Here is a 16,214-nt window from a genome sequence, read left to right as displayed (position 1 = left end):
GTTTGGGTTTAAATTGTCCACAGTATGGTATTAAACTAATCTGTGTTGCATTTATTCAACTTCAGGTGTTAATTGTTGCTCAAAAATATCTTAGAACCTCACTCATAGTAAGAATGGATGTTTTTAACTACAAATCTAAACTGCAATTTGGCTTGCAAGTCTCCTTGGAGATTCATAAGTTTATGGTCATACTGTGGAACATTCTAGGCACATGTCCATGAAGACAAGCAGGTGATGGACCCTCCAATGGATAAGTTATACAATGCACCTTTAAATCCTTCCTGTTATCTAGTTTTGCTGTACCGTATATAAGGCCAAACTTACTAATATCGAAATAATTAGTGTCGCACTCATATACGATAATAAAATGACTGGGTTGCAGAGTGGTTAGCCTTAACAGTTTGATCCTGTGCCAGCTTTATCTAGTTATGTGAAGCTCTTGTCTCTGTGCATTTGTTAAACACCCGGGTCAGGCATATGAATGTTGAGCACCCGTCCTGCCTTCGCCATCTTCTGTGCTTGTGCCCTCGGGCAAGGCAGCTTCTCCCAGACTCCCTGCCACGGCAGCAGTAGCGGCTCAGCGCAGTAGTTTATCTTTTGACAGTTTACGACGCATTATCAACTCCTGGACGTATCCTAGGGCCATGATACGTTTTCTAGGCTGGCAGTGTCGGCTTTCAAAGAGTCCAAAGCTGCAGATTCCTGGAGGCCTTCTTTGATAAATAGTTGAACTGTTGCATTTTCTATTCATTAATTCTACGGGGAAGTGTTGTTTGGGGCTGGAGAAATCAGAAATGACGCTTTTGCCGAACAAGAAGGAAAAACGTGTCTTAAGATGCTCCTATACACGTCATATATACTTCATAAGAGCTTGGAGTACTTGCAAACCTTTGTGTATATATAGTGCTCGGGAGTAAGGAGAATTGCTTTGGAAAATGCAATGCTGTCAAAAGTGAAGGCTCTTGTTGGCCGAAGATTCTCTGGGTTTGAAGAACCTTGAGCGAAACCAAGGACGTATAAAAGTTTGGAATGTTTTAAGATATGATTGTAAAACATAAAACAAAATACAGAGTTATCAATATGACCTTTGCATTATGGTCAAGCTGTTCCTAAATGTGTTTTATCTGACCCTGATTTACCTAAAGATACACTGTAATTTTTTTGTTGGGGGGGTCCATCACCTGCATGTTTCTATGGATATGTCATTGCTCTGCCTGGAATATGCCACAGTATGGCATTAAATAGCTCTACTACCTTATATTTATTCAATTACAGATGATTTTATAGCTCAAAAATATCTAGTAAAACATGTATTCTGACTGTGAGTGGGGTTGCCTCTCCACAGATCTGGCTGTAACTCGGTCTGGTTTGGTCTCCATGAAGATAGAAAGGTTTAATACCATTCTGTGAAACATTCCAAAGCAATAACATAACAGGTGAAAAAGCATTTGACGCATCCTCCCCCAAAAAAGTTAGACAATGCACCTTTAATTAAACTAGAATTGAGGTTTGTTGCAAGTCTGAATTTTGGCTTGTATTTATAGGCGAATTGGAATTTTTCGGGGTAAACAAGCTCCGCAAATTGCTAACTTTTTGTTGTTTTTGTTTCAGAATGCTAATCACAGTTTTATGCAAATGAAATTGTTAGTGAGAAGTTGAAATCCAGTCTTTGTTGAAAGTTACAACTTCTTCTGACTGACAACGCTGATTCACTCATCCATGCTATTTGTCTGAATAAACACGAGGTGTGGCAGGTTGGGCATCTGTTTTAAATACATGAAATTATTCTGCCCCACATCACTGTGAGGTCCACAGAAAGTTATTTAAAGGTCCTATATTATGCAAAAAAGCTGTCACCTCATCAAAAACATACCTGGAGTTGTTTTGTTTCATTCACACACGTTTAAGTAACCCTTTCTCCAAAGCTCAAAATGCCCTGTCCCACCTTGTGATGGCATGTAGTGGTAGTTTTCATGTTAACAGATTCCTTTTATCTTTTGTTCAGAAGAGATTGGCAATGCCAGGACTGAAATTATCCAAATTATTCTAGTGAATTTTATGGAGTGGAGCACTTCCTGTATTACTACAAGTGTTTTCTGTTTGAGAGAAGAATTCAGCCTAAATATGCATGTTTTGCGTGTTAAATAAACATGTGTGAATGAAAAAAAACACAACTCCAGGTATATTTTGACGATATGAGCCCTTTAAAAACGAACAAAGACTTTGATTGATACTTTTCGAAAGGCTGAGTCAGCACTGTCCAATGTTTTTTCTAATAGACGCCACTGGGAGAACTAAAAGCCCCATGTATCTCGATGACAAAACTGTGGAACGAATCGGAATCCCCATCATTGCAAGAATGGCCTCCAAGTTGCAAGATCTATTGTGTTCTTGTCCATTGGGGCCGAGGACTCAATAAAACATCCCCCGTTTCACAAGGAAGATGTATTGTATCGCTGTTTATCGATTCACTCTCCACCCTAGGGTTAAAAATCCAGCTCGCTTCATTTCAGTTTATGTAAGACTGAAAGGCGTTGACATGGTGCTATAAGGTTGTTTTGTTCTGATTTATTTTGAACTTTAAAGGTCCTATATTAAACAAAATGGACTCTTGTGAGCTTTAAAGATGCATTGTGTAACTTTTCTGGTCGAGGGTTCATCAAATGCTTTTCTCCGTGGAGATGTTAGTGCTTCATGTGGAATTTTTCACAGTATGGTATCGTATTAAATCTTTCTATCTTAATGGAGGCCAGACCAGACCAAGTTACAGGTCAGATCTGTGGAGAGGCAACCCCACTCACAGTCAGAATACATGTTTTACTAAGAAGGAAGCAGGTGACGGACCTCAACCAAAAACTTACGTAATGCACCTTTAAGACATGTTAAAATGTTGTTACCTCCTCAAAAACATACTCACATGTATTCTGACTCACAGTCAGGATACATGTTTTACTAAGAAGGAAGCAGGTGACAGACCCCAACCAAAAACTTACGTAATGCACCTTTAAGACATTGTTGTTGTTACCTCCTCAAAAACATACCTGGAGTGTCTACATCTCCAACTCTCAAAATACTCTGTTCCACCTTGTGATGTCATTTAGGGGTAATTTTCAACAGACTTTTACATTTAGTTCAGTAGAGATTGGCAATTCCACTGTTGAAATCATCCAAATGATTTTAGTGAAGGTGTGTGGAGTTTAAAAACACAGTGGAGCATGTCCTTTATTGCCACATGACACCACAGGGTGGAACAGAGTGTTTTCCATTTGAGAGAGGAACTCATTCTAAATACACAGGGATTCTGTGCTTCATGTGTGAATGAAACAAAACACAACTCCGGCTATGTTTCTGACGAGGAAACAACATTATAACACAGATCAGAAAATGGCGTAATACGGGCGCTCTAAAACACCAAAATTGAGAAGGCCCCCTTAGCTACTTTCTGTTATTATTATAAGCATTCGTCCAAGTGGCTGCAACGAGCTACTAGTGTTGACTGTTGCTTTGAGATTTTTTAAGTAGCGCTTCTCCACGGGACTCCTCGTCTCATTATCTGGAGTGGGAGTGTGGTAGCGGGCTGAGGGAGAGGCTGAACAGCCAGGAAAAGAAAAGAAAAACCCAAAGTTGTATTCATTGCGTGTGTGTTGTGTAGACAAAGGTTAGCTGCAGGTGAGCGAGTGAGAGAGCGGCTCTGCGTGTGTGCTTTTAACAAGGCAGCATTTGGAAACGGAGACACGCCAAGCCAAGTATTTACAAGGTTTTTAGGGTTTATCGACCGAATGTGGAATATAGTTTACGCTGAAATGTGCTTTCATGTGATGGTCTAGAAATGTCAACCAGAAAGTTTATTTTTGAAGAACTTTAAAGCCAGTCGTATCTGCTTCCATGGGTTGTTATTTCTAAGACAACAGACTAGGCCTCTGTGCAAAATTGTACAGTTTCCAGCCAATTTATACAAACGCTGTACATGTATCACAAAATTAGCTTTGCTTGTATTGACTTTAAGCAGAATATTAGAATCAATTGTACTTTTTAAGAAGGCCCTAGGCTGTTCTATCATACTTCAGATTGAATTGTGATTTGCAACTTTGCCTTTCTCAATTCAGTACAAAATAAAAAGTACAGGGTTAAATAAAAAAGTGATTTACTTGTTTACAGATGATTTTATTATTGTATATGATTGCAGTCTTTGTGATATGCTAATTACAACATTTAAAATTGTGATTTCAATTTGACTGTGATGTTGTGCAGCTTTACTTCAGATGACTACCAGACAATAGACTTATAATAACTTATAATTCGCAGCAGAATTAGATAAATAGATACATATATTAAAGGGCCCATATTATGCTATTTTCTCAGACAGAAAACACTCCACCTTATGATGTCATGTGGTAATACAGGAAGTGCTCCACTGTATTTTTTAACTCCATACGCCTTCACTTGGAGAATTTCAGCTCTGAAATTGCCCATATCTACTCAACAAAGGTAAAAGGAGCTGTTAACTTAAAAACTACGGCTTCATGACATCACAAGGTGGAACAGAGCATTTCAGACTTTGGAGATGTAAACAGACTAATAATAAAGGATTACTCAAGCATGTGTGAAGGAAACAAACACAAATCCAGGTACGTTTTTGAGTAACAACATTATAACATGTCTTAAAGCTCACAAGAGTCAATTTTGTGTAATATAGGACCTTTAAACCAGCTAATGCTAAGTTTTGACATGTTTGGATTTTAGATTAGAGTCCATGTTTGCAAAATTGGCCAGTTATAACCAAACAGACTTTGTAAGTAGTAACCTTACCTTACATTTGTATCACCACGCAAACTTCTCCTATCTCATCTCCGTCCTCCAAACCACCCCGTAGCAGCCTGCAGCCCATGTGAAGCCATTGAACCAGAGCAGTCTTGGTTTCCCGCGAAGCTCTTTTCATACCCTTGATCCGAACAGAAAACTTTAATTGCCTCTTTAGTACGACACGAGTCTCCCATTAGCTTTATGTAAACTGACATCTGGCCCATCACCGCCGAGCTGCAGCGTCTCAACTCATAATGTTAAACCCTGTTCCCTTAACTTCTTTAGTACGGTCATGTTTTGTTATTTATGCAGCAGAAATTAACTGCCCATACCATAATTATGTCTGAGTAGCACTAATGGCGAGGAAAAATCGGCACTTCTATACAGTAACGCAATTAGCCACGGTCACATATTAGCTAACTTTTAATATTTTCTTGATGGCTTTTCAAATCAGAGTGGGTGTTGTTGAGAATGCCCTGAAATGCTAATGTAGCCAGTCGATCATAGCGCTAGTTAGCTAAACGCTGGCTCTCAGGCTAATGGAGTCAGCAAGGAAAACGTATTATTATATATTGAGGATACAGTTTTACGTAATGGGGGTTTTTATATCCGCTCGCTTCAAGGTCAAGGCTGTAGTGTACCATTGGACAGAAGCTAGCAGCCAAGCGTTAAGCAAGAATATAAGCACCGCGCTGTGTGAACTGATTTGTGTTAATTTAATTGAGAATACGCAAGCTGACATTGTGCGGCCCTTGAAGCAGGCTGGTTGAGTATAGAAAAATGTGCCCGCTGGGTATAGGCTTTGTAAGTCAATCAAAATCAAGACATTTGGAGTGTTTGTTGGAAAAATGTCGTCCATTTACGCACAGTTGGGCCTTTTGACAAGCTGTGTGGCCGCCATGGCAACACAAGCAGTGGTAATTTTCGCAAGTTTGTACAGTTCAGCTCTACTTTAGAATGTAGATGTTGTTTTAGTGGATATGTGTTTTATATGAACACACTTCTATGCTATGCAGTGCAGTTTTGTTAAAGGTGCATTATGTAACTCTTTCTAGTAGAGGAGTCTATCACCATAGAGATGTTACTGCTTTGCCTTCATTTCAACAGTATGGCATTAGCATTAGCCTTATCTATTAATTTTTCTTTTTTTTTCTTTTTTTTTTTTTTTTGCAGATTACAGGAGCTTTTTTTGTTTAGTTTTGCAGTTACATAAGTTAAAAACTATAGCCTACTACATTCCAAGGCAAACCCATGACATCTCAGACAAGCAGGTGATGGACACTCCACAAGAAAGGTTACATAGCGCACCTTTAATTTTGCCTCACAAATTTCAGTTTATCTGCTTTTTAATTATGACATTGGTTGTAAAATATGTATTGCTTTCCACTCAATTAAACATTGCTGCCCCAGTCATTAGAGCTCGTCCGATAGGGTTTTTTTTAATATGCAAACGCAGATACCGATTGTTTAGAATCCAGAGAAACCGATGGCCGATAAGCTCTGCCGATGCTTTTGGGCTGATGTTGTGTTGAGCCAATTTTGATTATTTTCCCTATATTCTGTCATTTAAATGTACTACAAACTCACCCTTTTTACCACAGACCTGTAAGAGAGCTGTGTAATCCAATTTTTTGCAGTGCACTTTTCGGAGCTGAAGTGTTCAAAAAAAGCTTTGTGTGTGTTCTTTTATGCAACTGGTTGGCCCAAACAAAATATTGGCCCATGCTGGAGATTTAAGGCCGATAGCTGATGGGGTAAAAACTCCAAATATTTACCTGATTATATTGGTTGATATCAGGCTATCTCTACTAGTCATCAAAGAAAAACAAACTCAAACAAACTAAAGCATCATAGCAATTTGGTTCATCTTCTCTACCCACTCACACACATATTGTTTCTTGTTCTTCAATACTTCAAGACCATCTTATCATTCTAAATCCTACTAACAGACACTGAAATCTGACTATAATGACATCGTAAACATCAGGTATAGAATAGCATGAAGAGAGGTTAATTGGGGCCTAGTAGCTTTAGGCCCTGTGGCTTGCTTACGCAGCTCTGTCCATTAAAGCATTTTTGTCTTTTTCCTGTATTTGTACATTATTAGAGGTTATTCCAAATGTGTTATTCTTCTTCTAAAGGTCAAATTGGGTTATCCTGTTTAATTAGTGCCAGTCTCCTCCTAGACATGCTCACAATACGCCCGATTCGAACCCCCCGAAAAAACAGTTTCACACTTGGAACCACGGCAACCAAATATTGTCATCACTTCGATATTGTTGCAAATGAAAAAATCTTCACACTCTGGGGTTTTGTCTCTTGAGTGGCATGCGGCAGTCACGAAAAAGACCACAATGACACAGCACGCGCCCAACCCCCCCTCATCCTCCCATCATCTTCTGCCGCGGTGCAAGGGACCGGCAAACTGGAACACCAAAGCGACTTGTTATTTTCCGAGATTATGAATAAAGGCTCCGAAATCCAACAGCTGGGATTAATGTCACAGTGTCAGATTTTGGGAGACTGATCTAATTTTCTTTGCAAAAAAAGATTATAATTTTGTTTTTCTACACCGCTGAGAGGCAGATGATGTCATATTTATCTTGTGTGTTTAAAATTATAATCTTTTCCACTGTTTAACTTTCAAATCCTTCCATTGCTTTGAAAAGATTAAAAAGCAGAGTTGGGCGTGTAGTGAACCCTCCTTTCCTTGTGCAATGTCAAAGGTGTATTTTGGGAGAACATTACTAAAGATGGAGGAGATTGAACCTGACAGCTCAATTGACCTGTGTCTAAAGTTTGTGTCTCCTCTCTTCTCCGCAGTCACCAGACCCAGACAACATGCTGGGACCATCCCAAGATGGCAGAGCTCTACCAGTCTCTGGGTAAGAACAAGACCTCCCATGAACTTAAACTGCACTGTATTATTACTGTATTACTAACTATATTATGTAAAGTGTAATCAATTTGAATATAATAATTTAAAGGTCCTATATTATACAAAAAGGATTCTTGGGATCTTTTAGACTTGTTATAATGCCTGGAGTTATGTTTTTGTGTTTTGTTTTATTCACACGTTTGAGTTGTGTGTGTAATCCTTCATTATTATTATTTGTCTGTCTACATCTCCAAAGCTCTGTTCCACCTTGTGATGTCATTAAGCAGTAGTTTTCAAGTTAACCGCTACCTTTTACCTTCTGTTCAGTAGAGACTGGCAGTTCCAGGGCTAAAATTATCCAAATGTTTCTAGTGAAGATGAATGGAGTTTAAAACGCAGGACCACATGGCATCACAAGGTGGAACAGTGTTTTCTGTTTGGGAGAAGAACTCCTTAGGGTTTGTGTGTTAAACATGTGTGAATAAAACAAAACACAACATGTTTTTGATGAGAAAACAACATTATAACATAGACCAGAAAATAGTGTAACATGGACTCTTTAATGATTTAGTTTTGTACATCTGCAGAAAAAATATTGAAGTTTTGTAATCCAAAAAAAAGTAGGTAGCTATACAGGCATTTGATTACCATTCAGTGTGAAAGAAAGTGTTCTGTTAAGACATTTTATCTTCTGACCCCAATGTTTTTTCTCATGTACAGACTTTTAATGTTAACAAACAAAAGTGCCTGTAGGTCTCTAAAGCTAGTTCATTCCAGCTTCATTAGCATCAGAAGTACATTGGATATATTTATATTGACTTTAGTGGGCGTACTGAACTACTTTGTCTCTGAACTCTGACCCTTTCCCAACGAAAATAGTCTTTTCTCTCACATTTCATCAAGTCATTTAAGGATACGTTTCTTTTTAGCAATAAACTAACTTGTTAATGTAATGTTAGATCAGTTTAATGCCATACTGTGAAACATTTTCGGCAAAGCAAAAACATACGTATGGAGACAAGCAGATGGCAGTCCCTCCACTAGAAAACTAACACTGAAAACAAGTACAAGAGCATACATTAAGTACATTGAATATATTCAATGCAACATGCTGAACTACTTTGTCTCTTTTCCTATACAAAACAGCCTAGTCTCCCACATTTAATCAAGTCATTTAAGGATACATTTGTTTTTTTTACCAATAAACCAGCTTGTTAATGTAATGCAAGTTAGATAAGTTTAATGCCAAACTGTAAAACTATCTAGGCAAAGCAATAACATATCCATGGAGACAAGCAGATGGCATTCCCTTCACTAGAAACTAACACTGTGAACCTTTTAATGTCAAATTTAAAAAAACGATCCAAAAATCCACTTCTCTTTTAGCTCGTTCTCTCTGTGACAACCTTAAATATAGTGCATTAGTGACGCACACACTTGGAAGCCCCAGCAGCCATCGCCCACTGCTATATTGATCTGCTCTTTCTTTCTCCCCTGGCCTACTTGTATAAAAACCTCCATAAAAACCCAGTTGGCTCCACTTTTGTATCACCCAGTAGAGTTCATGTAGATCTTTGCTAGCTAACCCACTCTCTCTGTCTCCTGCCTGGTCTGATCTCTTCTTCTCGTCCCTCCTGCAGCCGATCTCAACAACGTGCGTTTCTCGGCGTACCGCACGGCGATGAAGCTCCGCCGTCTTCAAAAAGCCCTTTGCTGTAAGTACATATACCTGTATTATCACCCGTAGACCAGAGCACACTCTACTCAGTTCAAGTGCTGGTGTTTGATTGTGTTCCAGTGCACTCCTACACTCTTCCTTTTGTTCCTTCTCTTTTCCGTCTCCTCTTTTATTCACCTCATTTGGTCGTAGGGTCCTTGTTCTACCCTTCACTTCCTCCTCGGAGTGTTTCCTAGCTCCTGCCCCCTAGCTCCTAGCGCCTAGCTCCTACTTCTTCGCGCGTGTCCATATGCGTGTTTACTCTGGCCTTTTATGTTGTTTTGGACCGCCCACAAATTCAGCTTCTTCATGTTTACGTTTGAAGTGCTAGCCCCAGCCGCTGCTTACAAGGCCGAGGCAACAGAGCAAGAATACACAGAGAGGTTTAGTTATTAACCCAGGTTAAGTGAGTGCAAGGAGCTCATGCGTCTCTCTGACTCACTGCAAAGCTCACTATTGTTGTTTGTTTGGTAGAAATATGATACATTAACATGAACTATTCACAGAGGAGGAAGCTGTAGAATTATAGTGTGCACCCAGAGCAGGTTTTTTGGATGCAAGATTTAGATATAATTGCAAGACATACTGTGGAACTAGTTCAATTTAAACATATCAAATAATACAACTTAATTTCCCATATGCTGTGGGTCAAAGACTTGGATTTGAAAACAGTTGCTTGTTGTCCTATGAAAGCAGGTGGTGATGTGGATGCATGCATTTCTCATACAGCTGATACAGCTTCTACATTTAGTTTGCTTCAGTTACTGTCTACACAGCTAAAACACTGCTCATTTGCTCAGTGGTTGGAGCACTCATCCACAAACTTGAAAGTTGGAAGTTTGAATCCTGTTTGAAACTAGTTCTGTCATTGTGTCCTTAGGCAAGACACATCTCTCACCTTGCCTGGCATGAATGTGGTATATGTACGAGTGATTTTTGGTGGTTGAAGTAGTTGATAGTCCAGATTGGCAGCTTTGCTTTTGTCAGGCTACCCAGGGCAGATGTGGCTACAGAAGTATCTTACCACCACCAACTCTGGAGTGAAGAACAAATGACAATAGTGTAGCACTTTGTGAGAAGCTTCAACAAATCTGTAAGCACAATATATGTTTAAGGCATTATTATTACATTATAGGAAAAGGATTTTGTTAAACTGATAGGAATAATCCTCATTGAATTTTCAGATCATAATTCCCAATCATTTAAACTCTCTTTCATTAAGATTAATGACCCTCCATCTGTCCCACAACAGCATTCCACATCCTCATTATTTCAAGTTGAGCTAAAAACTTCTTTATTTTGCCTTTCACCATGTTGATTCTCAAACTTGGAGCTTTTAAGCACAACAGCGCGAGCCTGTCCTCATTAGACCGTGTCCAGTTGGAATTAATATTTGTAGTAAATAGTCAGAAGTGCTTCGCCATTTCCTAGATTCGATGGTATTTGCGTGCGGGCGTCAGCAGAGGAGCGTCTGGCCTTTGAGTGCAGTTAACGCACCACTGTCCTCTGGCTGCGTCCTTTACTGGACTTAATGAGAGATAAAGATGAATAATGGCGCTCTTTATTGATCTCTGGTGTGAACGCGTCTTCTCCACTCTGTCCTCGTCGCCGAAGGACACCACACGCAGCCAACAAAAGCCCCGTGAGAAGCAAGTCCATTATAATCACTTTAATTATGTATTTTATTGATGGAGTTTAGTGGAAATGTAGGGGGCTTTGTGTTCTTATCATATTGTAAACAAAACATTGTCAGCTCAAATCTCTCCTATAATCACTCTGTGGAGCATGTTTTAATTGCCCCTCAGGGAGAAGTAAAATGATTGAATTGATGGACTGGCGAAAATTTACAATGAATATATTAGATGATTTGTCTTTAAGCAAGAATAGCAGTACCAGTGTTCAATATAATGTTATCAGGATACTAAAAACTCGATTTTGATACTAAGGAATAGACTCAATACTTGATTCCGATATCACAATGATAATTAAAAACATTCTTTATTTAGATAATAGAATGTGATTTTCAATATTAAATCATAGTAGTTTTTATATTATCATTTATCTGTGTAATCCCTCAGTGGCCCAGGTAGGTTCCATAGTGGTTCAGGGGTGTATACTAATCTTTGTGGTCTTATACTTGTTCTGACACAACTCGAGGTCATTCTAAAAGTATTCAGTATTAAAATTAATGTCACAAATCTGATTTTTGTTGTAATATAGTAGGTTTTGGGTTTAGTCACTCAGGTACCACTTGTGAATTTGCCTTTTGGATATTTCATGGCAAAATACAATATTATCAGTAGCGAAAACTGTCTCTTGCCCCCAGTCAGATTCAAATCTATATTAAAACTACTACTGGAACTAGATACTTATTTAAGCAAGTATCGATACTTCAAAGAAATCACATTAACAGGACATAATTTGAGCTTTCCTGAACTGTTTTAGTATGATTTTGAGCTGTATCAGAACAAGTATAATATCCCATAACGGTAACAAGATGAAAGTACTATTGTTTTGTATATGAAAACTGCATTCTGTTACTAAAAAAGGAGCATTTCTTATCTTCATTGTGGTATCATAATCAGTATTGAGTATCGAGTGAATTCCTTAGTATCTAAATAACCTTTGAAATTTTAGTATCGAAGCAAGAAGACGCGTGTACGAGTTTAAGTCCTTGTCCCAAACTTAAGCTAATTATAACTGATCTTCATTTCATTTTGCCCGTGCAGTGGACCTCCTGGGCATGCCCACAGCATGCGAGGTGTTTGATCAGCACGGCCTGAAGCAGAACGAGCAGCTGCTGGACATCTCTCAGCTGGTCACCTGTCTTACCAGTCTGTACCAGCGGCTGGAGCAGACCCACTCCCACCTGGTCAACGTCCCGCTGTGTGTGGATATGTGCCTCAACTGGCTGCTCAACGTCTACGACACGTACGTTATCAGCAAGGAGAGACGAAAATCTATAAATCAACTCATTTTGTGTTGGTAAAATGCATTGTGTTGTTTTTTACAGAACCCGCACTGGGAAGATAAGAACGCTGTCATTCAAAACGGGGATCATCTCACTCTGCAAGGCTCATCTGGAGGATAAGTACAGATGTAAGAAAATAACATTTTAAGAACTTTTAATTAATGTAAATGTGCAGTACAAAAGATTATGAGATGTTGAAATGCTAATTATTCAAAATATTGGTCACATTTCATTATAACTACACTAATTACAGCTCTAAATCTAACTCTAACCCTTTATTAAAATGTAGTTATGATAGTGTTCACAAAATATCTTGGAATTATTATCTCAATGTAGTAATGTCCCTCTGTCTCGACAATTTTTATTATAGATGTAAGATAAGACATAAGACCACATAAAAAAATGTACTATGATATAATGTTGAAAATGACATTCTATTGTCTAAATAAAGAGTGTGTATTATTATAATTGCGGTATCGGTCAGTATTGGGTTTAAGTATTGAGTACTGATTCTTTTCCTTAATTTTAAAATCCAGTTTGAAATTTTAGTATTGTAACACTGGCTCTCCCAGCTTATTGTCTTTTGTACTAAGTTTGCAAAGTCTTAATACGGATAGTGAACAGAAGTGCATGGCTCAAGGATACTATCCACAAAATGTTCTGAACTAGCAATAGTTTTTGGTCATATTTTTTTTCTAACTTCTTTCTTCTGCTAAGTCTCTTACTATCCTTTTGTGTGCAGTCCTTTTCCGCCAAGTGGCCAGTGCGACGGGCTTCTGTGACCAACGCCGCCTGGGCCTCCTCCTGCACGACTCCATCCAGATCCCCCGCCAGCTTGGAGAAGTTGCATCCTTCGGAGGGTCCAACATCGAGCCCTCAGTCCGGAGCTGCTTCCAGTTTGTACGTAACAGTAATGGCTACTCTGCAATAACTCACGCACTAACGCTCTTAAACCTCCTATATAAGAGCCCATATATTCCCTTTAGTCCCATTCAGTGTCCCGGTCTTGGTCCGTGTCCAGTCGAATCTGCGTTTTAAGAGAAATCGCGTCTATTGTTGGCGATGAAATAAAGGGCGAATCTGAGAGCCAAGGGTAATCTAAACAGCTAAAAGAACAAAAGCCTCGTACCACTCCGGTCTGTGTATGCGCGAGTGAATGACAGCGCGCAGAGCATCAAACAAATGATCTTTGACAGCTGAGGAGATGTGGCTGGAATGGAAGCAGTTTTCATGAGCACGAGAGGAGAAGCAAAAACACAGGCCACTCCTGCCTCTATAAAGATGACAGTAAAAGCTATGGACAGCTCAAGGATCATGGACGCCTTTTTGTTTTGGTTCTGTACGGAGGAGTAGACAGGAGCAAAGTCAGAGCCGCTAAACGCTACACTCCCCGAAGCCTTTCCTGTGATTGCAAACTGACGGGATTATCTCTTAAGCCCAAAGATGATCTGCTTTTATGTGGATGCCAATAACTACATTTGGCGTCGTGTCAAACCTGAAAACAACAGTGGAAAGTAAACCCACAGATTGTGTGTATTGCAATACTACAGTGTAATAGTCCATCTTGCTTCCCACGTTACATTCCCTGACCGCATTAAAGGACCTGTACTACGCAATTTTCTTGTCTAATGTTGTTTTCTCATCAAAAACATACCTGGAGTTGTTTTGTTTCACTCACTAGCATAACCACTGTGTTTTTTTTACAATACACCTTCACTAGAATCATTTGGATTATTTCAGACCTGGAATTGCCAATCTCTACTGAACTAAAGGTTAAAGGTAGTTGTTAACGTTATGACATCACAAGGTGGCAGACAGAATAATAATTAAGGATTACTCAAAACAATGAAAGAAAACACAACTCCAGGTATGTTTTAGATGAGGTGACAACATTATAACATGTCTTAAAGCTCACAGGAATCCCTTCAAGACAATCACTGAAGGACTTGTACTGCATTTTGGTTTAACACTATTAGCGTTTCCTGTTACTAAATATGACTATTGGAAAGTATATTTAATTACTGTCCTTGGAGAAATTCAGACTCTGCACAGTGCTGGGCTTGGTGCAGTTTTAAATGATTATTCTCCCCCATAGTCCTGACGATAAATAGGAGCTATTGAATAAAATAAAAATCTATAAAAATGCAGATATGGCCACAACACAACCTCAACACTATTAGAATTTGAATTGAAATGTTCAATCACAACTTCCAAAAAAAAGCATTGTTTCTTGAGGTGCTCTTTACAGCAATTAGCTCTTCACCTTGTCATGTCACCACAGTTCTTGCCCAAGGACACAACATCAGCGAGTGGGGATTGCACTGCCAACTTTCCAGGCACCTTGTCACTTTGTATTTTGATCACACTCACCAAGCAGCGTTCTCATGGACTCTCCCTGTTTGATATCCTACAGATTATAACTATTATCCCCATCCTCCATCTTTCCCCTGTCACCGTGTTGATTGACAGGGGCGATAATCGTTGCCGTGGCAATGCACAAACACCCCGAAGCATCAGTTCACCTGTAATAGCCTGCCTCTGTGATAGTTTGCACCTCGAAGCATCGCAATCGCTGGCTTTTTTTTGTTTTGTTTTGTCTTCTCTCTCCGAACAGCAGATGGAAACCAGAGGTGACACGGTGGTACGTTTTGTTCCAGACACATCACTAATAATTCAATAAACGCGCAGACAGACGTTTTCAAATTCACTTTTTTTTTTTTACTCTAAATCTGATTTATTTCGGTTATGCCTCGTAAACAGACGGTTTTCCTGGGTCCATGTTACACACCTCTGTTCACTTTACAACTGATTTCAAAGCGCGTTCACCAGATGGGCAATCTCACATTATCCGCCCAATAATTTCTCTAACTTTATTTGCGATGTTTTCATATTTTTTACGCGAGTTATAAACTAAATGAAAGCAAACTTATGAAAAGTATACAGATGCTCGAACATTTTAACTAGACTATCCTTTGCTAGCGGTGATTAGAATAAAAATTAGCACTGGAACGCCAAGCCAAAATTAATTTGTGTCTTTTATTGTGTTATACTGTTGCAAGAATATGTCTCTGTGTATTAAGTATTTAGCTTTAGCTTGAGGGCACATTGAAAACTTAATGCGTTTTGTGGCAGTTTCAAGCTCAAAATTAGTTCATTGCTTTTCTTAATAAAAATATGATAATATATTTAAATTAAACATTATTCTTCCATTTGCACTGTTTTACTTGAATGCAGCGTTCTTGTTAGCTGGACAGATAATGTCTCAACAGTAGATGCAATAAGCTAACAGGCTAATTGTTGGCTCTTTACATTAGCATTGATTAGCTTATCTTTCAGTAATAGCGCCATTTCCCCCAGCAGTAATCGGCACTTAACTTTTTTGCGGAAACGTATTGATCTATTGGTGCCGCGGTCCAGGAGATGCATCACTAACCAATAATCTATAGATGGTAAACACACAAGTTCAGTGAAATTAAGCAAGGTAAAATGGAGCTTAAATACTGTAGACATGTGGAGGGTTTTACAACTCACTGGAAACTTTACCCAAATCAATTTTTATTATTTATTGTTTTTTTTTTTTTTTTTTTCGTTTTTATTCATGGAGAAGGCTGCCATGGTCTGCTAGACCTATTTATTGAGTGGGTCTGAATCTTCTCTTATACAAACTACTGGCCTTTTTTATTGGTTAAAATCAATATTAATAGATTATTATGATGACTGGCCAATAATGCCCAACAATCCAGTCCAAATTTAATATTTGCACAGCCTATTTTATAAACAAGACAGTTACTCAAATTCTTTGTATAGTAGCCATATGTATTGGGGATGGGGCAAGATCATTTTTC

General features: G+C 38.8%; 1 protein-coding gene across 2 annotated transcripts in view; it reads left to right on the top strand.

Moving 5' to 3' along the window:
- Positions 1-16,214, top strand: part of dmd (dystrophin) — a 229,785-nt gene that overhangs the window by 179,602 nt on the left and 33,969 nt on the right. For both annotated transcript variants that reach the window (XM_055164366.1, XM_055164360.1), the window contains 5 exons: positions 7,627-7,688; positions 9,322-9,396; positions 12,128-12,329; positions 12,412-12,497; positions 13,112-13,269. In XM_055164366.1, coding sequence (XP_055020341.1) covers positions 7,627-7,688; positions 9,322-9,396; positions 12,128-12,329; positions 12,412-12,497; positions 13,112-13,269 — 583 coding nt within the window. The remainder of the gene's footprint in view (positions 1-7,626; positions 7,689-9,321; positions 9,397-12,127; positions 12,330-12,411; positions 12,498-13,111; positions 13,270-16,214) is intronic.

Source organism: Boleophthalmus pectinirostris, unplaced genomic scaffold (genome assembly GCF_026225935.1).
Source record: "Boleophthalmus pectinirostris isolate CB_2022bp ecotype Guang Dong unplaced genomic scaffold, ASM2622593v1 HiC_scaffold_11, whole genome shotgun sequence".
Lineage (NCBI taxonomy): Eukaryota > Metazoa > Chordata > Actinopteri > Gobiiformes > Gobiidae > Boleophthalmus > Boleophthalmus pectinirostris.
This window is presented reverse-complemented; position numbering and strand designations above follow the sequence as displayed.